The 24,365-nt window shown below is 34.4% G+C and overlaps 2 protein-coding genes across 2 annotated transcripts; both read right to left on the bottom strand.

Moving 5' to 3' along the window:
• Positions 1-1,381: 1,381 nt before the first annotated feature.
• LOC102624896 (protein phosphatase 1 regulatory subunit SDS22-like) lies at positions 1,382-4,770 on the bottom strand. The gene is given in 9 exon segments (XM_015531333.3): positions 1,382-2,554; positions 2,641-2,721; positions 2,821-2,907; positions 3,050-3,145; positions 3,228-3,292; positions 3,738-3,794; positions 3,912-3,993; positions 4,260-4,352; positions 4,453-4,770. Coding segments are annotated over 9 exon segments (1,464 nt in total). The 5' UTR covers positions 4,624-4,770; the 3' UTR covers positions 1,382-1,822.
• A 907-nt stretch (positions 4,771-5,677) lies between these two features.
• Positions 5,678-8,746, bottom strand: LOC102620924 (receptor-like protein EIX2). Its single transcript, XM_006481780.4, has one exon. It carries the CDS (start codon positions 8,744-8,746, stop codon positions 5,678-5,680), a length of 3,069 nt encoding a protein of 1,022 aa, XP_006481843.3.
• Positions 8,747-24,365: the final 15,619 nt, after the last annotated feature.

Here is a 24,365-nt window from a genome sequence, read left to right on the forward strand (position 1 = left end):
TCATTGATGAGATATTAATTTTTTTTTTAAAAAAAGGTGTGGACAGAGGGGATGCAGTGTAGGACCAACAAGGGCTCAAGCCCCCACTGAAAAAAAAAAGAAAGAATTACCCCTTTTTGTTTATAAGAAAAATTAATAATTTTTTAATTCACTTGTAATAATTCTATTTAAAAAAGAAACAAAGAGAAATATTGTGTTGTTTTTCTTTCAGTACTCTGGTGCGAGGTATTCATTGCCATGACGTGGCTTATATTTAGTAAATAAACAATTCAATGTAAAAGTGATGCTACAATTACGCAATTGGGATAAAAGGCGTTGTTGCATTGTTTGTATCTGAAGGATGTGTTCTGCGCATTGTATTAGACTGCATTAAATTAGTATTGTATTATAATAATATTGTATAATATTTAATGTTACACTGTACTATATTAATTTTATTGTGATTAATTTAAATTATACATTTAGAAAATAATATTTTTTAGTACCTATAAAAACGCTAAGTATAGAAATTTTAAATTTTAAAAATTTAACATTATTTGTTAGTATAAATGTTAAAAAATATCATAATTTTTCATAAAGATCGAAGCTTATAACTTTACATTTTTGGCAACATAACATTTATTTTTCCATATTTTCTAAATATATAATGTGTAAAATAAAGATTGAAGGATATAATTTAATCCAATAATCTCTAAATAATATCATAATCTAATAATGGTTTATATTATTATTTTATTGGTATTAATTTTAAATTAATATTATTTAAATTTATTCATATACAAATATTTATTATTAGTTATATTAAATTATTATTTAAGTAATTATTATTAGTTTTATTAAATTGTTAAATAATAATAAATTATATATATTAATTATTATAATATAATTAAATAATGTAATATTATGTAATATTTTTATTTTTATATATTATTTAAGTACTTATTATTAGTTATAGTAACTTGTCAAATATTAATCAATTTTATTTATTAATTATTATATAATTAAATAATACATTATTTTGTTATATTTTTAATATAATGAAAATTAAAATATGAATAATAAATAATAAATTTATTAATTTATATTAATAATTATGATGTAAAAATAAAAGAAAATAAAAATTAATATCATATTAAATTAAAAAGTTATATTTATTTATTATTATTTATTAAAAAAAAAAAGGCAAAAGCAAAACACTAATATGGCAACTACCGCATTAGCTAAACCCATCTCCGCATTAGCATACCCCCTTTAACCCATTAAAATTTTTTTACAAACAACCTTGGTATTAAGTTAATGTGAACTATATTTTAATACCCTGTAATCCTATGATTCAAACACAGCCAAAGTGATGAACTGAGACCAGCAAAGCCAAACCAAATGATTTCAACGACATAGTTGGGATGATAAAACAAGAATGTTCTACATACAGTTATGGTTCTGGCTTATTGACAATCATTCAAGCAAACTTACTTCCAAGAAACGTGTAACACGAGGGCGATTCCCACATTGATGATACAGGTACAATTGAGGTCTTGGCCACTGTGAAATTGCAGCACATAGCAACAATGGCAAGCATTAAATTGCAACCCAGGCTAGCATTCCATTAAAGACTAGAGATGGCTGGACTCGAGAAGCAAAATGGAATGTTAAGCATCAGAAACCTTCTTAAAAGAAAAGCAAGTTTCACCGTCAAAACTTATGGAGTACACCTGAGAGTTAAGCTTCTCAAAGAATAATAATCAAACTCAATAAGAGATGAAGAGTAGCTCAACTGAAAGAGTTTCAAATAATTCACGCAGCTCCATCACAGTATAATCAATCACTCATCACCCCAAGTTGATGGTCCACCCAATCCAACTTCAGGTTCCTGAGACAATTGAACTGTCAGACCCATACCCCTGTTTTTAGATTTCTTCTTCTTAGCAGAAGAGGTAACTAAGCCATCAACTGAGTTGAATTTAGAAGCTTCATTAACCATATTGTCACCATCAAATTCAGGATTTCCTGCAATATTGGCAGAGAAGAGCTCTGTGAAAGCGGCTTCTCGATTGTCAATAATGTCAAGTTCTCCTTGTTTCTCCTTTGACTGTTTCTTTTGTTTCTTTTTAAATATGTTATCATCATCGTCAACTTGAATGTCTTTGTTTGAGAGATTTTCACTGGTTTTCTTTCTCTTCCGCTTCAGATCTTTCTCCATATCAACATCTCTAGAACTATTTAGATCGCCATCTTTGTTTCGACCAGGCACAATGCCTCCAGAGTTCATTGCATCATTAATAGCATCAAGCTCCCTTTCTTGCTCTTTTGACTTCTTTTTCAATTTCTTCCCTGCTGCAGAATCACTTTTGCGCCACTGAATTTCTTTATTTGAGGGTTTGTCATTTGTTTCTCTAGTGCCATCTCTTTTCTTTTCCATATGAACTTTTATCGTGTCATCAGCATTATTTGAGGAATCATTAACTTTATCAACTATATTGTCCTTCTCATTTTTGGTGATTCTATCTATTGGTCTAGCATTGAATATATGCAAGTTTGGCAATAGATTTTTGACCTGCAACAATATTGAACATAGATTAATCCAGCTAGGAGCAGAATTCTTGAAAGATGATTAACATGATAAAATGATTGCGATATTACCTTCTTTGCCAATTTATCATATTCAGCTACAGGGTTTCCTTGTAGATTGAGGTTATTCAGACTAACTAATGACTGTAGCACCTGCTATTCAAGCATGTTACCATTATGCATGGTGATGAAGTATACAGAAAAAACTTGATGAAAACAAATATAAAAGAAACAAATATTTCAATGCCTCACCTTCAATTCTGACCATCTCGTGATCAAGTTCTTTCCTAAGTCTAAATTTTGAAGCTTCTTATTAAAAGCCAACTCGGCCGGAAGAGTCTAGGCAATTCAGAGAGTGAGACAGAGAAAGACAACTTAAGAAATGAACAAAATATCAATCATGATATTAACAAACAAAAAAAATATAATGAATTTGAGGATAGCCTGCTATCATAAAATGACCACTGGGTACATGATTTACCTTAATGTCATTGTGAGCAAGTCAGAGTTCTTTCAATTCTGTGCAAGACTTGAGCGAAGAACCAATAATCTGGACTTGGCAGTTTGAGAGAGAGAGCTGGAGCCAATCTTGATTAACAGCCTTAGCAACAGTTTCAAAATAATAGCTAAGGGCAATTAATGACCAAAGCATTGCTTACCTTTGTAATAGCTTTCATATTGAGCAGAGAATCGCCAATTTTGCGAATTGGATTTCGAGAAAGAACTGCAGGAGAAACAAACATTTATCCCAAGAATCAACTTGAATTCCAATAATGCTTTGATCTGAACACAGTATCATCAATCACGAACATGCAAAATCAAAAAGAATTGCACACAAGTTTGCTATCTCCTCAAAATCAAACAGGTTTGCTCTCTACTCAAAAGTCTTTCGACCATGCCTTAACCAACCACTCCTTTAAACCAAATCCTAGAACAAGTAAAATTTATAGAGTTAAAAATTATTGACTCTAAGAAAAATGTAATTGTTACTTCTCTAAGAATTACAGCTCTTATTCCTCTCCCATTCTCGCCAAAGTTCTATATAGACAACACCACTTGAACAAACATAGGCTAGAGCATGTAATGTCAATCTACTAACAAACATCAGCCAAGGAACAGATTTTATCAAACACAATGAAGTGTGAACATGAAGAAATAAGAATCTGTACCAAGAGTGTTCAATTCCTTCATCTGATCAAGTTTGCATATCGAAACAATCTCATTGTCTGCACAACCCCCCCCCCCCCCCCCCCCCAAAAAAAAAGGTTAAAAAACGAACTGATTTCCATATTTTATATCACCAACTTACAAAAAGGGTGCTGCAATTAGGGTCTAAATCTCACCATTCAGAATTAAAGCACGTAAGCTCACGACAGACATCACCTCATCCATCGATCTAAGCTTATTTTTCCCCGCATTCAACACCTGAATTTCGAAGACAGAACAAGGTGAATTTAAATAATCCAATTAGCTCATCATTTCCAAACCTAAACTACTTCAAACAACTAGTTTAGACCGAGCAAGTGTCCCAATGGACAATAATAACAAACGGATAAAAGATTTCAACCAAATCACCAGAAACAATAAGCATTGAAACCTTCTCATGGGAAAACAAGAATCTCTCACAAGCAACCATTTAAAAGTGTAAAAAATGTAAAACATCACGAACAAAGCAAGGGGATGACACTTACAGTGAGCTTAGAGAGTCCTTCGATTCCTTTTAAGCTTTGCAATTTGTTTTGCACAACTGATAGCCACTTCAAATTCACGCAATGCCTCAACCCCTTCAAATAAAATTTAAAAAAAATGAAATTTCATGCCAAGAAATGATAAAGGCGTAAATTTGTTACTGGGGTGTTGGGGAAATGAATGAATGGTAGGCACCTCAAGAGAAGTGAGGTTGTTGGAGCTAAGGTCGAGTCTCTCTAAGTTGTTGAAATCGGTCAAGCAAGAGACGTCGGAGAGAGCTTTGTGAGTGAGAGTCAGAGATTTTATGGAATTGGGATCGCCAGTCTTGTTGTCCTTCAAAATTTGCTCGGTGCTCAGTCGTGTCATGATTTGGCTTCTTCGGTTTAGTCCTTGAGAATTAGCAAAACCCTAGCTTTGAATGTCTCTGCTTCCAGGGTTTATCTCTAAACTCTCAGGCAGGGTTTGTACCGTACTCGTTTGAGTCAACCGACACGTCGTTTCAATGTAATTCTTTTTTCAAACCTGAAGGAGTTCATATTAGTGAAATTTGTGATCCAATTGTTAGGTCAATTCACAAAAATAGCTCAACTTTTCTCTCTCTCACTCTCAGTTTTTTTTTTCCCTGAGCCGGATCACAATGCCTAAAAATACGTTTGTTATATATTTTTCCTTTAATTAGGTTTGAATGGAAATAAGAAACCTCCCCGTTAAATATCAAACTCTTAACCCTTTTATTACTAATTGAATTTGAGTCATTTTGAGCACAAAAGGCATTCACAATCAGTCGATCTCTGCCTAAAATCATCTATGTTATATTAACTGTGTATAGTTCAAATACTCTATCACACACAGTCACTCAGTCATAAACAATCTAATTTTTCCATCTCTTTATCACTGACACCAAACACCATTTTCTTCACTCATTCAAGAAAATGTCTAGGTGAATTGACCTAACAAGTTGTGCTATTCAAGAAAGAGAGAGAGAGACAGAGAAAAAAAAAAGTCTGCCTAAAATCAACTATTAGGTGTGTTTGGAATATTGTGAGACTTTTTTTTTTCTAAAATACAAATTTAATTTAGAGAAAATGTTTGTAAATTATCTAAAGCAGTTCTTCATTAGCAATGTCGGATGGACTAATGAATGGACAACTCTTATTTTTTACCCTCTGAAACGAAGAAACATAAATTTTATGTAGAGATTGGACTGTGAAATCAATAGCTCTCTCATTGAGTTTTTTTGCTTAAATTCATTTAATCTCGACACCTGCTTAGGTGATCTAAATGTTGAAACATTGTGAAAAAATAGTGTAATTTTGGAGGGCTCCAATGTCCAATTCTTTCCTTTTATTGTAATGATCGAGTGACATTGCATCCTCGACCCCAAGTACATAATACAACAAACATACAGGCACGGAAAGATCTAGTAACATCTTCTTACAAAGCAGCCAAATTCATCCATAATGCCATCCAAAAAATGACAGTACTTGTACCTCCATCTTCTGCTGACAAGTAGAGAACCTATGAAACCCCAAAAACCCACTACAAATCCAAGTGCCAAGCTTAGATACAACAACCAGTCCACTTCGTCTTCATCTTCGTTTCCATTTCCATTTGGATCTTCAGGTACAAGAGGATTATTCCCAGTACAATTAGGAAGTGGAGCTCCGCATAGATTGTTGCCGGCAAAACAGGATGAATCGAAGCTTTGCAATTGAGTGCTTGAAGGAATTTTCCCAGTCAAGTGATTGTTGGACAAGTTCAGGTGATTTAAAAATGACAAACTTGACATACTTTGGGGAATTTCACCAGAAAGTTGGTTCGCTGAGAAATCGAGGGACTCAATTGATTTCATATTACCAATTTTCTCAGGAATTTTGCTGGTGAAAAAATTGTGGGACAAATTCAGTGATTGCAGTCCTTTAAGATTTGTCAGTTCCATAGGTATTTCTCCCGAGAAATTATTCTTCGAAATGTCTATGCTTCTTACCAAATTCAGAATGGAGTCATATTCAACCATAAACCCCTTCGTCACAACTGATGCATCCAGCGCAGCTTCGGTCCCATCCATCATTGTAACGTAAGATATGGCATTCTGTAGATTAGATGAGTCCGTCGTCGCCATAGCAGTGAAGTTACTGATGCATCTGGGTATGGTTCCCGAGAGATTGTTGTTTGCAACATCCAAAATTTGTAAAGAAGTTAGACGACAAAGTTGAATTGGCAAATAGCCGTGAAACTTGTTTGATCGAAGAATGAGTATCGACAATCCAGAAAATCTCTCCCCCATCCATGTTGGGATGTTCCCGACAAACTCATTTTCATCCATGTCAAGATATACCAAACCTGAACAATTTTGAAATGACGCAGGAATGACTCCAGACAATCTATTATTGCGCAGGTTCAATGACCAAAGAAAACTTAAAGTTCCAATTGAAGCCGGAAGACTACCAGTAAGGTTATTGTTACCTAAATTCAGCATACCCAAGCCAGGCCAATTCATCCAACAATCAGGTATATCCCCAGAAAAGTAATTTTTCGAGAGTTGGAGATAAGAAATGCTCTTTAACCCATTACATATTAAATGAAAAATGGACCCCGAAAAACCATTATTAGAAAAATCAAGTATGCCAGATGAGGGAGGTAGAAGAGGCGATGGACGGTTATCAAAATCTAAATTTGGAATCTCACCGTAGATTTGGTTGCTAGAGAGATTCAAAAACTTATATTGGGAAATGGAATTCCAAAACCAACGAGGAATAGTATCAGAAATTCTTGTGTTGGATATGTCCAAATCAGACAAATGCTTTTGTGAATGAAGCCACGATGGAAAATGAGGCCCTAAATGACATGACCTCAATAGCAATTCATCGAGTTGAAAAGGAGGAACCCAGTTCGGATTGACTTGCAAGATTAGCGAGTTACCAGATGTAGAAAATGAAGTCAGTTTTGTTAGATTGACAAAATGATTTTCAGAAAGTGTTCCACTCATCCTATTGTTGGACAAATCTAGATACTCTAAGTGTGAAAATTTTCCCAAAGACAATGGAATAGAACCATTCAACAAGTTGTTGGACAAATCTAGATATTCTAAGTTTAAATTTTGTCCTAGAGACAATGGAATGGAACCATTCAGCCTGTTTCTGGAAAGATCTAGATCTGTCAAATATGTGAGTTCTCCTAAAGCAGATGGAAGTGGACCTGAAAGAGAATTGTTACCTAGTCGAAGCCTGTTCAAACTTTTAAATTGCCCAAGTTGATTTGTCAAGTGACCTGAACATTGACAACTCCTCAAAACTAGTGACTCTAGTGCATATGCATCACACGCAGAGAAAATATCTAAAACTTGTGATAAGTCTTGACTCAATTTAACATACGACAGATCGATTGATGTCAACTTACAAAGCCGTACAAACGATGTTGGAATCTTCCCTGAAAGCTCATAATTTAAGGAAAGGTCGAGAGTTTTGATAGAAGTCAATTTTTCTAGACCCATTGATGAAATCTTACCTTGCAAGCTATTACCTCTAAGAGAAAGGAACTCAAGATCATTAAGCTTAGACAACCAGCCAGGTATTGCAGAATTGAATTCATTAGAAGATAAATCAAGACGTCTAAGAAATGTCAAGTTTCCTAGTCCAATGGGGATTTTACCTTGAAATTCATTATTACCAAGATCGAAAAAGACTAAATTACGAAGACCAAAAACCCAACTACTATATTGAAACAAAGAGTTATTAAAATGGTTTCCAGAAAGATCGAGGGCCTTAAGGGAGGAAAAATTAGCAGAGGATAATGAAGGAAAATGATGGAGTTCACAGTAGGACAACTTCAATACTCTTAAAGAAGGGAGTGAGTTTATCGTGAGTAAATAATCAGAGGATTTACTAAGGTCAACCTGACTCAGATCGAGGTGCTCTAGCAAAGAAAGACCAGATAGCCATAAAAAACTTTCAACTTGTAACTCATAAAAATTCTTACTGAGATCAAGATAGTGAAGATTAGAGAGATTTCCAAGTTGGTGAGGAATCACTCCTGCAAATTCGGCTCCAGAGAGATTCAGGTATCTAAGGTTCTGAAGAGAACCAAGATATTTTGGAATATGAATTCCCTGGAAATCATTACCGCTTAAGTCCAAGTGAATCAAATGCTTTATGTCAACCAAAGAGGGGTTTATCTTACCAACCAGCTTTGACCCCGTCCCATGATTAGGATCAGGGTTTCCGAGGTTGAGCTGAAGGACATGGCCAGTGAAGTTGTTACAAACAACACCATCCCATGCACAGCAATCTCCATCACCAATATTCCAAGAGGCAAGACGGTTTGAAGGATCATTGAGATCTTGCTTCAACTTTAAAAGCGCTTGTCTCTCACTGTCTATGCAAGCCACGTTAGAGTTGGCAATGCAGAAGCTGATGTTGATCATGGTAACTGAAGTAAACAACTCAAGAAAGAGAGGGGCAACAGAAACACGCATGATGGTTGATGTCATTGCTGTGGATAGTGATGAATTAATTATGGGGAAAGGAAATGTGCTTATGATGAGAATGTTATTATATTGCTTGACATTTATAATGTCCTCCGTTTGCCCATATGATACGTTTGCATCAATCGAATTTGGTACGTAATAGTATGCTTGAAAAGGATTTATGATCTCAGTCTCACATTTCTGCAAGAAATTTCCGTGCTCGTTGCTTTGGATCATCATCAAGTCTTCTAAGTCATCAATTAACTGTTTGCTGTGGCCCCCCCCCCCCCCCCGGGTGGAATTTGAACTTGCATTATTACAGTGGGAGATACAAACAAAGAAACCAAAAAAAAAAAAAAAAAGAGTTTTAGAAAAGGAATTGAATGGTTAAAATGATAGACTTTAAAGTTTAGAGTAATAGGCTAATTATGAAGTTTCAGAGTTTTATGTTGTAATTTTTGTTATAAGTTTCGTCTCAACTGCGATGGTTAGGTTTTGAATCAAATACTTTACAAGGCGTTTCCAAGGCAGAAAACTGTTGAAACCCTGAGTCGAAAAGCAATTGATATAGGTTTTGTAATAGTTGTTTTCATTTCTGTAGGACAATAAATAAACTCGTTTGATTTGTTTTTTCACTTAATCTCTAAATTTATTTCACCGGGTTATCCGGAAAGTGTTTAGCTCGTGTGGTATATTTTGTCTCTGTTAATTTGGGCCGACAAAAACTAAGGAAATAGGATCAGGATCCGGTGCTCAGCTGAGTTTGTGCTGAGCACCATATCAATAGTTAGAAATTGCTTAAGGTCTATATAAGATAATTGCTAACCATTGATCGGGTGCTCAGCACAAACTCAGCTGAGCACTGGATCTGTTTCCAAGAAAATATCATGACCACCTCTTTCTCTTGTCGGCAAGAACTTTCGTGCTCAATGCTTCGGGTCTTTAAATTCTCAATGTCATTGATGGCTCCTCCAGTGGACTTGCTTTCGGCATTTTTAGTCAAGGGGGAAAAAAAGGTCTTGGCTATTTTATGGAATTGAATAATCATTAAAATATTTAATTACTAGTATATTATTAATATTTTAGAGGAATTAAAATTTATTTTTTCATCCCGATAATTCTTCCTAGCGATGGTAGAAAGGCTCGACCCAACTATTGGCCTGGCCAAATTGATCTAACCATAACTTTTATGACTTTAGCCTCAGTTTAAGGAGTTAATGACTGAGTTAGGGCTCAAAGAATCAGACCCAATGTAGGGCCTTATAAAAAAACTTTGACCGATCCTCAAATGAATTTTTAAAATTAAAAAAATAACACTTGAAAGTTAAACATACATACCACTCGTGGTCTCAACTCACTCTACTAATATTTGTCCCTATTTCATATTAATTTAATATTTAATATTTGGTTTATTTACTTGCTAATTTGGTTAGATTGTTACATGTTATATTGTTGTTAATGCTAAATAAAAATTAATTAATTTAATTCCTTACAACCAAAATCAACAAAAAATGGAACAATAATAATACAATATAATATATATATAAAGTTGGGACTTAAGGAGGTGATGTGGCATCAACATTTCTCATCTTTGTATATTTCTATTATCTAATAAATAGAGAAATTTTCTTTTAGATTTGGCTTTTCATCTTCTCATAATTAATTTGATTGTTATTACACAATAACAATTATGTAAAGATTTTAATTTTAATGAGGCATATTCTTTGTAATGAACATCCAAGGGGGAATGTTATGAATTTATTAAAATAAATGTAAATGTTCATAATATATATCTTTTAGTCTCTCCACTATCTCTCATTAGCAACCTTTAGCTTCCCTATAACTCCCACTATCTCACAAGGAATTATGATCCATAATTTTTCATTAATTTCATGGAGTGATTATGTAGCTATAAAAGGAGAGCCCATATTTTTGTTTTGTACATACACAATTGAAATGAATAAAATCACTTTATAATATAGTCTATTATTTTATTTTATTTCTTGCGTTATTTCTCTATTTGTATTGCTGGCTAATAGTTTTCTTTTTGTTTTTTATAAGACTGCCTCATTTAAAAAAAAAATCAATTCATATTTTTTTATCAATTTCATCAAGTGTAAAGTAAAAAAAAAAGGATAATACTAAATTCTTTTTTCAAAGCCGCTTGAAACGCTGTTCTATTTTCTAGTATATATATAAAGTTGGGACTTGAGGAGGTGATGTGGCATCACCATTTTTCATATTTGTATATTCTCTATTATCTAATAAATAGAGAAATTTTCTTTTAAATTTGGCTTTTCATCTTCTCATAATTAATTTGATTGTTATTACACAATAACAATTATGTAAAGGTTTTAATGAGGCATATTCTTTGTAATGAACATCCAATGGGAAGTTTTATGAATTTATTAAAATAAATGTAGATGTTCATAACATATATCTCTTAGTCTCTCCACTATCTCCCATTAGCAACCTTTGGCTTCCCTATAACTCCCACTATCTCATAAGGAATTATAATCCATAAATTTTCATTAATTTCATGGAGTGATTATGTAACTATAAAAGGAGAGCTCATCTTTTTGTTTTGTACACACACAATTGGAATGAATAAAATCACTCTATAATATATTTTCTCATTTTATTCTTTATCTTGCATTACTTTTTTATTTGTATTGCTGGTTAATAGCTTTTTTTATTTTTTATAAGGCTGCCTCATCTTAAAAAAAATTAATTCATATTTTTTATCAGTTTTATCAAATGTAAAATAAAAAAAATAATACTAAATTCATTTTTCAGAACCGCATGAAGCGCGGTTCTATTTTCTAGTTTATATTATATTTAAGAGCTTTCTAGTAGTAGTGGGGTTACATTGCCGTGTTGTTTAAGCAATTCATTTGATGGGAAGACCTTGACTTGGTGTCTTTGCTTTCCTTCGTGGAAAATTTTAAGCCAAAAGCCAGCTTGACCCCCCAAAAGGGAAAGCTAGCTAAAATTTGCCGAAATTAATGTTGGAATATTTTACAGTGGCCCGCGTGCCACATTATAAGTTAGTAATAATTTAGGATTTAAATAATAAAATAAATTATGAGCTGAAATTTTAAAATTAATTGCCCACTTTGATGGAAAGTAGGAATTATGGTTTTATTAAAATTGATCCCCTCTCCACCCAATATAAAAAGGATATCACTTTAATTTTCTCTCCATCAGAAAGTAAATCACTCTATAAGGGTCAAGAGAGATAAATCAATTTTGTTAATTTTTAATTCCTTACAGTGATATTTCATCAAAAAAAATTCTCATGGATCAGGGTATGTTTTTTCTTAATTATGATGATGTAAAAATCATGATATTTTATAATTTTAAGAATTAAAGTTTATGCAAATTAGGATTTATTAGCTTTATGAAAATTATAAAAAATTCCAACAATTAGTATCAGCCCAATAATTAGAATTCGTGATTTTCAATTAAAGATTATGGTGATGTATATATATTTCCGCTGCAACGGCCGTATGAATTTTTCCTGCGATTTATGAAATTGTGAACCATTGTTCACGTGAATTACTCATGAATCTAATGGGCTTTTATATTTTATTATTTTTATTATTATTGTTATTTTTTGGTCAAGGTTTTGTTAGACACGTTTTCAAAACGTGTATTATGTGGCCATCTAATTTATTTTAATTATTAGTTTTTTAATTTAAATTGATATTTATCTTTATTTAGTTTACTTTTAAAACGTTGGGTTTGGTTTAAAATTTGAATAAAGATAAAACACCTCTTCCTAATATCTCTCATACACATTATGGGTGGTTTACTAAAATTAAGGGGATAACGGCTCATAACTTCCTCTTTTATTTAAACATGTCATCTTGATGGGAGATGACTAACAGTCACGTTTTCTCGAGAAAAATATTGAGGGTCCCTGGTCTAACAACAGAGCCTGTGTATACCATCTACTCTCAGGAATTTAAGTGTTGGATAGACTAGAAAATTCTGAGGATAAAGCATCGCTTGTTTTCGTTGGTTTTGTTTGCATTCCAGTAGAAAGGTTGTGTACAATTGAATCTGATAACTATGGCAGGAGGTAAGTTTTCTAACTTGCGCATGATGTATATAGTTTTATAGGTTTTACTATATCTCAATTATGCTTGGGCCATGACATTTTTGTTTTATGAATTTGATATAGGCTTATGAATCTTAAGAACTTGGCCATGACGAATTAATCTGACCAAACTTATGAATTATATGTCTGATATGTTTGAAACTATTTGCATATTATTGGCTTACATGCAATATTAATGAACTCAAGGAATTTATGTTTCTTTTCTTTAATATATGATTATTATTGTAAGTATTTATATGCCTATTATTTTTACAACATTCGTCATTATTTGATTTTGATGTCTGTATCATATTTAATTTGTTAGTTACCGAAGTGGTTAGATTAGAAAGTTTTCATAGATGTCAAATCAATTTCAATTTCAAATACTCATAATTATTGTGATGCTTATGATCGAATGACATGACAATTTTCTTGTATGGGTATATTAAAATTCATAAATTATAAAATATTTAAGAATCGTCTAAAAGTTGATTAATTAATTTTATATTCTATGATTATGATTATAAGTAATTAATTTGCTTGATTAGATATGTTTAGTACATCTAAAGGTAGCATGCATATCTAATTAATGTGTACTTGATTACTAATTATGTGAAATTAAAGTTAAGTATTATTTATGTTTATTGTAGTGTATTATTGTATCCAAAGGTGAACTTCAATATGCGCTTAAGGTTTATGTGAATTTTATCTAAATATATATTATGTGTTTAAGTTCAAAGCATTAATGTGTAAGCACTTATATATTTGCAATATTTGTGCATGTTGCTCTTTATTCGCAAGTTTCATTTGTTGTTAAGTTCAATGGCCTTAATTACTCAGATTGGTTTGAGCAGATCCAGTTTCACTTAGGTGTTCTAAATCTTGACTTAGTATTATTAACTGAAAGGCCAGCTGTTATTACTAATGAAAGTAGTGCTGAAAAGAAATCTTTCCATAATGTTTATGCGTATGACAGTTTTTTTTTTTTTTTGGGATAAGATGAGAATGAGATGACAGTTTCTAGGTAGAAACGCTAGCTACTACTAGGAGTGCGAAGCTAGCTAGCTGCTGAGGGATGGCATTTTTCGATTGTGAAGAAAATCACCAATTTGTTTCGAAGGGATATGAAAGCCAAATCGCAATTTTGTTTCCTCTAATCCGTTTCATTCTGGCATCTAGGCATTTTGTTGTATGTTAATTGCTTTGCTGGCTTATCGATCAGGACCATTAATTTATATGTGTAGCGTTTCTTATTATTAGTTGGAATCAATATAGAGACAAGAATAGCACAGAGCAAATGTTTCCAGTCGTTTAATTGCAGCCATACATACACAGCAACAAGCCATCAACGTCCGAGAAAACTCAACAATAGTAATGAAAATTGTACAAGAAAATCAAGGATCGATTGCTGAAGACAGCAAATCAATTGAAAAGCAATAAGAGAAACGCGTAATTTGATGAAGATAATACATGAGTTACCATTACACCAGACAAATAAATTATATATAAAGCTTGAGCATTAAAAGTAATGCCAGCGTTTTATTAATCTCTCCAACCGTCTCCATATATATATATATAGGAGCAGGCAAAGTATATTAACTAACTGCGGGATAAGTCAGGGAGTTGTGATACCTGAAAAAAGAAAAACAAAAAATTGATGTCAATGAAGATGAAGGTAATTATATTTCATTTTAACAAAGATCATGATGAAAGAGGAACTGTGTGTGTAAAGATGATGTGTTTGTAAATATCGTAGTAGCTTACTCCCACATTTGAAGTGACGAGAGACTCTCCTACCGCAGCCTTCAATGAGGCGAATGACACGGTTGACATTAATGAAAGCGGCCAGCTTGGGGGTGATAGCAGGGCAGACACACTCAATATGGCTAACCCTAATACGTTGGCAACATGCAGGAGATGGAGGCTGCCCATACACGATTGGCTTGCATGCGTTTACCCCCAGCCGCCTTTCTTCGCTGCACTGACTCGGGCTCAAAGTTGATGTCAATGAAGATGAAGGTAATTATATTTCATTTTAACAAAGATCATGATGAAAGAGGAACTGTGTGTGTAAAGATGATGTGTTTGTAAATATCGTAGTAGCTTACTCCCACATTTGAAGTGACGAGAGACTTTCCTACCGCAGCCTTCAATGAGGCGAATGACACGGTTGACATTAATGAAAGCGGCCAGCTTGGGGGTGATAGCAGGGCAGACACACTCAATATGGCTAACCCTAATACGTTGGCAACATGCAGGAGATGGAGGCTGCCCATACACGATTGGCTTGCATGCGTTTACCCCCAGCCGCCTTTCTTCGCTGCACTGACTCGGGCTCAAAGTTGATGTCAATGAAGATGAAGGTAATTATATTTCATTTTAACAAAGATCATGATGAAAGAGGAACTGTGTGTGTAAAGATGATGTGTTTGTAAATATCGTAGTAGCTTACTCCCACATTTGAAGTGACGAGAGACTCTCCTACCGCAGCCTTCAATGAGGCGAATGACACGGTTGACATTAATGAAAGCGGCCAGCTTGGGGGTGATAGCAGGGCAGACACACTCAATATGGCTAACCCTAATACGTTGGCAACATGCAGGAGATGGAGGCTGCCCATACACGATTGGCTTGCATGCGTTTACCCCCAGCCGCCTTTCTTCGCTGCACTGACTCGGGCTCAAAGTTGATGTCAATGAAGATGAAGGTAATTATATTTCATTTTAACAAAGATCATGATGAAAGAGGAACTGTGTGTGTAAAGATGATGTGTTTGTAAATATCGTAGTAGCTTACTCCCACATTTGAAGTGACGAGAGACTCTCCTACCGCAGCCTTCAATGAGGCGAATGACACGGTTGACATTAATGAAAGCGGCCAGCTTGGGGGTGATAGCAGGGCAGACACACTCAATATGGCTAACCCTAATACGTTGGCAACATGCAGGAGATGGAGGCTGCCCATACACGATTGGCTTGCATGCGTTTACCCCCAGCCGCCTTTCTTCGCTGCACTGACTCGGGCTCAAAGTTGATGTCAATGAAGATGAAGGTAATTATATTTCATTTTAACAAAGATCATGATGAAAGAGGAACTGTGTGTGTAAAGATGATGTGTTTGTAAATATCGTAGTAGCTTACTCCCACATTTGAAGTGACGAGAGACTCTCCTACCGCAGCTTTCAATGAGGCGAATGACACGGTTGACATTAATGAAAGCGGCCAGCTTGGGGGTGATAGCAGGGCAGACACACTCAATATGGCTAACCCTAATACGTTGGCAACATGCAGGAGATGGAGGCTGCCCATACACGATTGGCTTGCATGCGTTTACCCCCAGCCGCCTTTCTTCGCTGCACTGACTCGGGCTCAAAGTTGATGTCAATGAAGATGAAGGTAATTATATTTCATTTTAACAAAGATCATGATGAAAGAGGAACTGTGTGTGTAAAGATGATGTGTTTGTAAATATCGTAGTAGCTTACTCCCACATTTGAAGTGACGAGAGACTCTCCTACCGCAGCCTTCAATGAGGCGAATGACACGGTTGACATTAATGAAAGCGGCCAGCTTGGGGGTGATAGCAGAGCAGACACACTCAATATGGCTAACCCTAATACGTTGGCAACATGCAGGAGATGGAGGCTGCCCATACACGATTGGCTTGCATGCGTTTACCCCCAGCCGCCTTTCTTCGCTGCACTGACTCGGGCTCAAAGTTGATGTCAATGAAGATGAAGGTAATTATATTTCATTTTAACAAAGATCATGATGAAAGAGGAACTGTGTGTGTAAAGATGATGTGTTTGTAAATATCGTAGTAGCTTACTCCCACATTTGAAGTGACGAGAGACTCTCCTACCGCAGCCTTCAATGAGGCGAAGGACACGGTTGACATTAATGAAAGCGGCCAGCTTGGGGGTGATAGCAGGGCAGACACACTCAATATGGCTAACCCTAATACGTTGGCAACATGCAGGAGATGGAGGCTGCCCATACACGATTGGCTTGCATGCGTTTACCCCTAGCCGCCTTTCTTCGCTGCACTGACTCGGGCTCAATCCTCCCCCCCCCCCCCCCCCCACTCACCCTTTTCACTCTGCCATCCATCATCATCATCAACAGCAACACACATGCCACCCGCAACATAACAAATGAAGACCAACAACTGTTCTTCTTCTTCATTGAACCCACGACTTTCTCTGTGTCTATTTATGATCTATCAGGCTGTGTTTTTAACTTTAAACAAACTTATCACCCTTGTTAATCCAATCTATATACTTATAGAAAGTTGGAACTACAAGAGGTGCCGTGACATCACCATTTCTCATCTTTATATATTATCTATTATATAATAAATAGAGAAATTTTCTTTCAAATTTAGCTTTTTATCTTCTCATAATTAATTTGACTGCTATTACACAATTAATATGTAACAGTTCATCAAAAGACCCACTATCTTCTTTAATTGAAACTTTATTAATCATAAATTATACAAGAGGTGATGTAGCATCACCATTTCTCATCTTTGTATATTCTCTATTATCTAATAATCATATCTATATATCTATATATATATATATATATATAAAGCTGAGACTTGAGGAGGTGATGTGGCATGAACATTTATCATCTTTGTATATTCTCTATTATCTAATAAATAGAGATTTTTTTTTTAAATTTGACTTTTCATCTTCTCATAATTAATTTGATTGTTATTACACAATAATAATTATGTAAAGATTTTAATGAGGTATATTCTTTGTAATGAACATCTAAGGGGGAGTGTTATTAATTTATTAAAATAAATGTAGATGCTTATAACATATATCTCTTAATCTCCCCACTACCTCCCTTTAGCAACCTTTAGCTTTCTTATAACTCCCATTATCTCATAAGGAATTATGATCTATAATTTTTCATTAATTTCATAGAGTAATTATATAACTATAAAAGGAGAGCTCATCTTTTTATTTTGTACACACACAATTGGAATGAATAAAATCACTCTATAATATATTCTCTCATTTTATTCTTTATCTTGCGTTGCTTCTTTATTTGTATTGTTGGCTAATAACTTTTTTTGTTTTTTATAAGGCTGCCTCATATTAAAAAAAATAATTTATATTTTTTATCAGTTTCATCAAATGTAAAGTAAAAAAAAATGATAATAATAATTTTTTTTTTAAAAGCCGCGTGAAGCGCGGTTCTATTTTCTAGTTAATAAAAAAAATGAAGAATTGGAGCCTTATTCCAAAAAAAGAATCTAAAAATTAAAAAAATATAAAAATTATGGTCGGGCTTGGATAAAGCCCGAGTACAACCCTAGTTTGTAGGGTCGGGCTTTTTAAGGGTTGGGACCCTTTATTTTACAAAACTTAGCCGGACCCATCCCCTTGCCAAGCCTAATTCCTCCACCACTGCACTTTGCACTCGAATCGAATGCATGAATGGTATACTTTTTGGCTATGTTCGAGACATATGATGGGATTCGACTAATTATTAGAATTAAATTAGATTAAATTATATATTTATGCTTGTTTGGTATAATATTAGATTGGGTTAAATTAAATTAAATTAAAATTAAGTTTAATGATATTTAAGTTGATATTTTATATAAAACTCAATTAATGAATGATGTGCTTCTTATGAATTATTATATTAATGGATATAAAATACTAGTAAATAATAATTTGGATGCTTAATATTCATTTTATTGTAAACAAATAATTGAATAATTTTTACATTTAATATTCAATACTAGATTAACTAAATTGTTGAATTAAATTAAGCACAATTTAAAAAAAATTATTGAATAAAATTTTGATACTGGATATAATATAAAATTCTAGGTGAATAAATTATGAAATTAATTTTTATATTTAACTTAAGTTAAATATTAGTTTAAATGAAAAAGAAAAGAGTGATAAAGAGGACAAAATATTTCATTCAATCTTGTCAATCTAATCCTAGTTAGGGCTAGTTTGAGATTGTGGTGGAAATTTAATAAGCTGTTTATTGCATAATTTTTGATAAAAACAGTGTTTGATAAATTTTGTAAAATCATATTATTTCATAATTTTATCCATTTTATTAGCAGCTTTTAAAAGCAGGTAGGGGGTTACTTTTTATAAGCAGCTTATTTAATAAAGTACCACACCTTATTAAAATTTTTATTATAACCTTATATTTTATTAAAAGATAATTGTATCTTATTTATCTATAAACTCTAATATATAAATCATCAGATCTCATATTACCGCCATAATCACATACGTTCTCTCTAATTTTAATCCAATAAGTTCATATTCTAATTTCATAACTATAGTTTTTAAAATTTAAATTATATATATATATTAATTGTTCCAAATCCGTTGCCAATCTATTTTTTTTTTAAAAATCCATCGTATTCTTTTTGTTTGTGCAAAATTTGGAACATGGAAGCCTGCCTGAGTCTCTTGTTAGGAAACTGAGTATTCTTTTTTTTTTAATTCGCATTTTTTTTTTCGTCAATATCATAATCTTCAAGAAAAATCCGTTGTGTAATTCGAGGAAAAAAAAGAGGAAGAAAACAAAGAAAAAGAACGAGTGCATTAATTCACCGTTCCCCAATTTATGCTTGCAAAATAAATCAAGTGCATTAAAAGAATGGGTGAATTAATTCAGTGGTCCCCTTGCCCCCTCTTTTTTTCTTCATTTTACTGTTCTTCTTTTTCATGCAAATATTAAAAGAATGGGTTAATTAATTCAGTGGTCCCCCCACCCCCTCTCTTTTTCTTTGTTTTACTGTTGTTCTTTTTCTTACAAATATTACAATGCTGGAAAAAAGTTGAACGAAACATTAATTCGTTGGTATTAATTCAACGGTTTATATCTGTTCTCACAATTTAATCTATTGTCACAATTTAAGTTCGTATTTTATACATATTTCTAGACTCGTTTATCATATAATCATAAAATGTCTAACTTTAATATTGTTTGGGTGATTAAAAGAGCATCAGCCGCATGTGATTCATCTGGTTGAGGTAGAATCTCCTCTGCTCTATTTTGATGAGTAGATACAATGGCACCAGAGCCCTCTTCGGTGTAAGCCATAGGTGGACCAGAGAATTGTACTTAAAAATAAGGCATGATGCCACATCAAGGCAGCAGCTTCACCACGTCCAAACCGTTCGAGGGAGGCACGATAACCAATGAACGATTTTCGCAGTCCATTTGATCCATGATGGTAGGGGTGGGCATTTTCGGGTTCGGGTCGGGTTCGGATCAACCCGATCGGATTTCGGGTTGATCGGGTTAGAAAAGAATTCATCCGAACTCAACCCGAAGTTGTAACCCGATCCGACCCGATCCGAACATATTCGGATCGGATCGGATCGGGTCAAATAATCGGGTTAAATTCGGGTTAATTCGGATCGGGTGAAACACTGCACAGATCAAATGCAAAATATTTAATTTTAATGCTTAATCTGCTTAATCTATTCATTAAAAACAAAACAAAACAAAACAAAACAAATCATACATACATATTATTTAAGCTTCCACAGACTTAATAAATTAAACTCCAAAATTTTCGATACAAGAATTTCCCTCATTTTATTATTAACATTTAACAATACATATACTTAGCAATTAACAGATAATATATAATATATTATTATATCCCATCAAAACATCAAAAAAGAAAAGAATTTGGGTTGCCGGTTTGCGCCTTCGCGGTGGAACTCGGTGATGGTGGAGGCTGCAGCAGCATATCCGATAGCAGCGCAGCGGATCCAGCAGCAGCAGATCCTGTAGATATCCGGCAACAGCAGATCTGGTAGCTACGGATGTCGCGGAGTAGTAGATCCAGTCACGGGTTAGGTGGCTGCATGCGCTGGCTGCGCTTCCTCCGTTCTCTTCTCTGCGTTGGCTGCTAGCTGCCGCTTTGCTTTTGGCTTTTGCGATATTTGTGTGTGTGTGTGAAGTCGTGAGTGTTAAGGATGAGGGCTGTGGGGATGAGGACTGTGAAGTGTGAAGGCAGCGAAGATATGTTTCAATGTTTGTGTGGCCTGTGTGTGTGGGTTATAATTATGTTTTGTTTTTTATTTGTCAATTTTTTTTAGCCACTTGTTTTTGTGACTTTTTGAGTTGTAACTTTGTGTGGCCGTGTGTGTGGTGTCTGGTGTGTGCATGTGTGATGTGTTTATAGGTTTAGTGATATTTTTTTTTTTGGCGACCCGATCGGGTATTCGGATCGGATCGGGTTTTACCCGACCCGATCACAACCCGATCGGGTTTGTAATTTTTCACCCGTTCGGGTTTCAATAACAACCCGAACCGACCCGAACCCGAATTTTTTCGGGTCGGATCGTGTCGGGTCGGGTCGGGTCGGGTATTTTGCCCACCCCTACATGATGGCCCCAATATAGAGGAGGTGGGGGGATGTTCAAGACACAAACGGTTGCTGACTATAAAACCCTGAAAAACGACAAGAAAAGGAAAAAGAAAGGAAAAAAACAAGGGAAAACTCTGCCATTTTGGATTCAGAACTCACTTTCATGAAACCTTTAAAAAGACTTTTCCTTTATTTAACAATTGTTAGCTTGCATAGATCTATAGTCCAACGTTTTTCCTAAGACCCTACATACTGACATAAGTATTAGAGGATTTTCGCCGAAAAAATTACCGACGCCCCTGATCCATTTATGTGAGTTTAGGTCAAAAGAGAAGGAACGAGGTTGGTTGTGGTCGTAGAATTCGCTCGTCAAGGGAAGGAACGAGCAACGTAGCGCTTAGCCAAAGTTAACTCGAGTGTTGACGAGACAACCTGGTCAGCCCTAAAATACAATCAAATTTTTGCATCAACATTTTTGTCCCCGTCTGTGAGGAGCTGAACAAAAAGCTACTACAAACAGAGCAACTCGCAGAGAGAAGTGAACGCGTGTACAAGGATATATGGAGGAATAATGCCCAAGGAGGCGAGCATGAGACTAATGAGACGATAACTGTGAGAGAAATAGCAAATAAGGCAAGGGAGAGAGTGATGCATGAGCGAATGGAGCGGATGGAAAAGCAGATGGAGACTTTTACCGCCATATTGCATGAGCTAAGGAATGAGCAAATAAGGGTTTACAAGACCAATGTGACAAGAGATGATGTTGCCAGGAGCCCAGTCACCGAAGGAATAGAAATGAGGAGATTCCTTCAATAGGCGGCATCTCGACGGGGTACATAACAATGGAGTTGGGAGTCTGACTTCGAGAGAACGTGGGCACGAAGGGAGAGACCAATGTTGGTATAAATTCAAATGCTATGGGTGCCAATGTGCAAGTGTACACAACAAATAATATAATGATAAGTATTTAAGATCATCTCCATAGATATTGATGTTATGGAAATTGCTATAGCAACCCTAACAATTTTGCTCGAATTGAAAATAGATTGAACAATTAAACTAATAAACTACCTAATAAAATGCAATAAGTAAATATGCAGAAAAGTAAACTCTCACGTCAAACACAAGGATAAAATTAATGAGAATGAAGTAGTTGAGTGATTAACTCTCTTAACGGACTTGACTATTTCTTGCAAATTTCATTTAAGTTACTGCAGTATCTGCTGCAGCATTAGGCAGAATCCTCATGTATCCTCAGCTGTTGCATGTTCGATGTCTTATATCTATATACAACCTAACAATGACCAATTGTTTTGCCAGCATAATATATGACATTACACGTTTAGGTTCTATTTACTCTACAAGGTGAATCTCTAGATCTAGTTCATCATTAATTTTAGATTAGGCATGACCATTTTGGACTTAAGTTACACTCAACCCAGGAAATCCAATCTAAAATTAAGTATTGTTATGATGTGTTCCACTAAGATAGACCATTTTGTGGCTCTTTTCTAGCTTGTATCATTAAATGGTAGTCAGCCGAAATAATGGTTTCAAATAAATACTATCACAACAAAATGCTATAGTAAACATGCTGTAACATATAAATTCTGTCAAGGAGCCATTAAAATTATTTATCATTGAACCACAAATAATATTAGTTCATGGTTTGCAAAAGAAACCTAAACAACAAAGATTCAGCCAGCAAATACGTTCTCATGTCAAAGAATAAACAAGAAATCAAAAGAAGAATAAAAAAAATTGAATTCCAATTGATTCCCGCTAATTCTCCACTGGTGTAACCTTGATTCTTGCTCTTGAAATCTGTTTTTCCTTTATTTCTTTTTTTTTATTTATGATCTTGGTTGATGGCCTGCTTTTCTTTTGCATGTGTGCCTCTTTTATAGCTCAAAATTAGGGTAAACAGATGTCCTGAGTGCGCATCTTTCTGATTAGGAATCTACAGATCACAATTTGTTAATTGCTTTGCGTGGGATTTTCTCTGTTGTTGTTCCAGAATTGCCACAGCACTGGTTGTTACGGTAATGGCTACAACATCGGCACTGTTCCAGATTTGCTCTAATTCTTCTATAGCCATATTCTTTTGTCTTTTTTGTAAGCCCATTGCTACAACATCCTTCCCATGAAATTTAAACTCCCGATTATCTACAATTATTCATATGTTTTAAGCACAAAATTATTCGAAATCAAGTGCACTTTATTAAACTTAAACTATAAATGAATGTTAATGTAAACTATCATTGAAATGCACTAAAACACATTAATTACTCTATAAGTAATCTTGATTTAAGCTCAAAAGTATCATGATAACTCTCGTTTCATAGATTTATCACACCCTCAAACTTAAATCATTACTTGTTCTCAAGCAATGACAACAACACTCACATTTCAATCACACAATAGTGCAACAAATAACTTAGCTCTGTCATCAAATTTTACAAGGATTCTTCAACCCTCAAATCACACCTTCAATCATGCAAAATTGCCATAGTAGTTCAGCTGTAGACTTAGGCATTATTCTATCCAAAGTGTGTGTGTGTGTGTGTACTTTGATCAAGTCTCATAGATGCTGCAACATCACTCAAGCATCAAATGCATTTTGCAGATATAAAACAATATAACCAAATCCATCTTGTGGGGGAGACAAAGGTCTTGCAACAGATTCACACTGTGCTACAACAATCTGTGGTGCAAATTTTATTGAACTCGTAAGTGTACGAATCTATTGTAGAATAGATTAATGGTGACGGTGTCGATCCCATGAGGGGTAAATTTTAATTGTGTGTAAAGTTAATTTTCATAAGTGGGTGATTAGATTTGTGGTGGAAGTGATTTAAATAATCCTAAAATTCAAATTAAAATGACGGGAATAAATTGAAGTGAAAATCTATTAAAATGACGTACCTGGGTATTTGGATTTGCATCAACATGCACCATGGGCTAAATATTCCTTATTAATGCTAATTAAATCATGAGGGGGTTTCCACTCCTCATGAACCACACTCTAATCAATATGGTGCTAAGGGCTTATCGTGCCAAATAATAATAAAATTGTACTAGGGAGCCGGTTAAACCAGTGCGGTATTTAGACAAGATTATTACTATTTGTCGATGAAGCTGCAGCAGAACCGCAAACAGAAGTTG

The sequence above is a fragment of the Citrus sinensis genome, chromosome 8, assembly GCF_022201045.2.
Source record: "Citrus sinensis cultivar Valencia sweet orange chromosome 8, DVS_A1.0, whole genome shotgun sequence".
NCBI classification, from domain to species: Eukaryota; Viridiplantae; Streptophyta; class Magnoliopsida; order Sapindales; family Rutaceae; genus Citrus; species Citrus sinensis.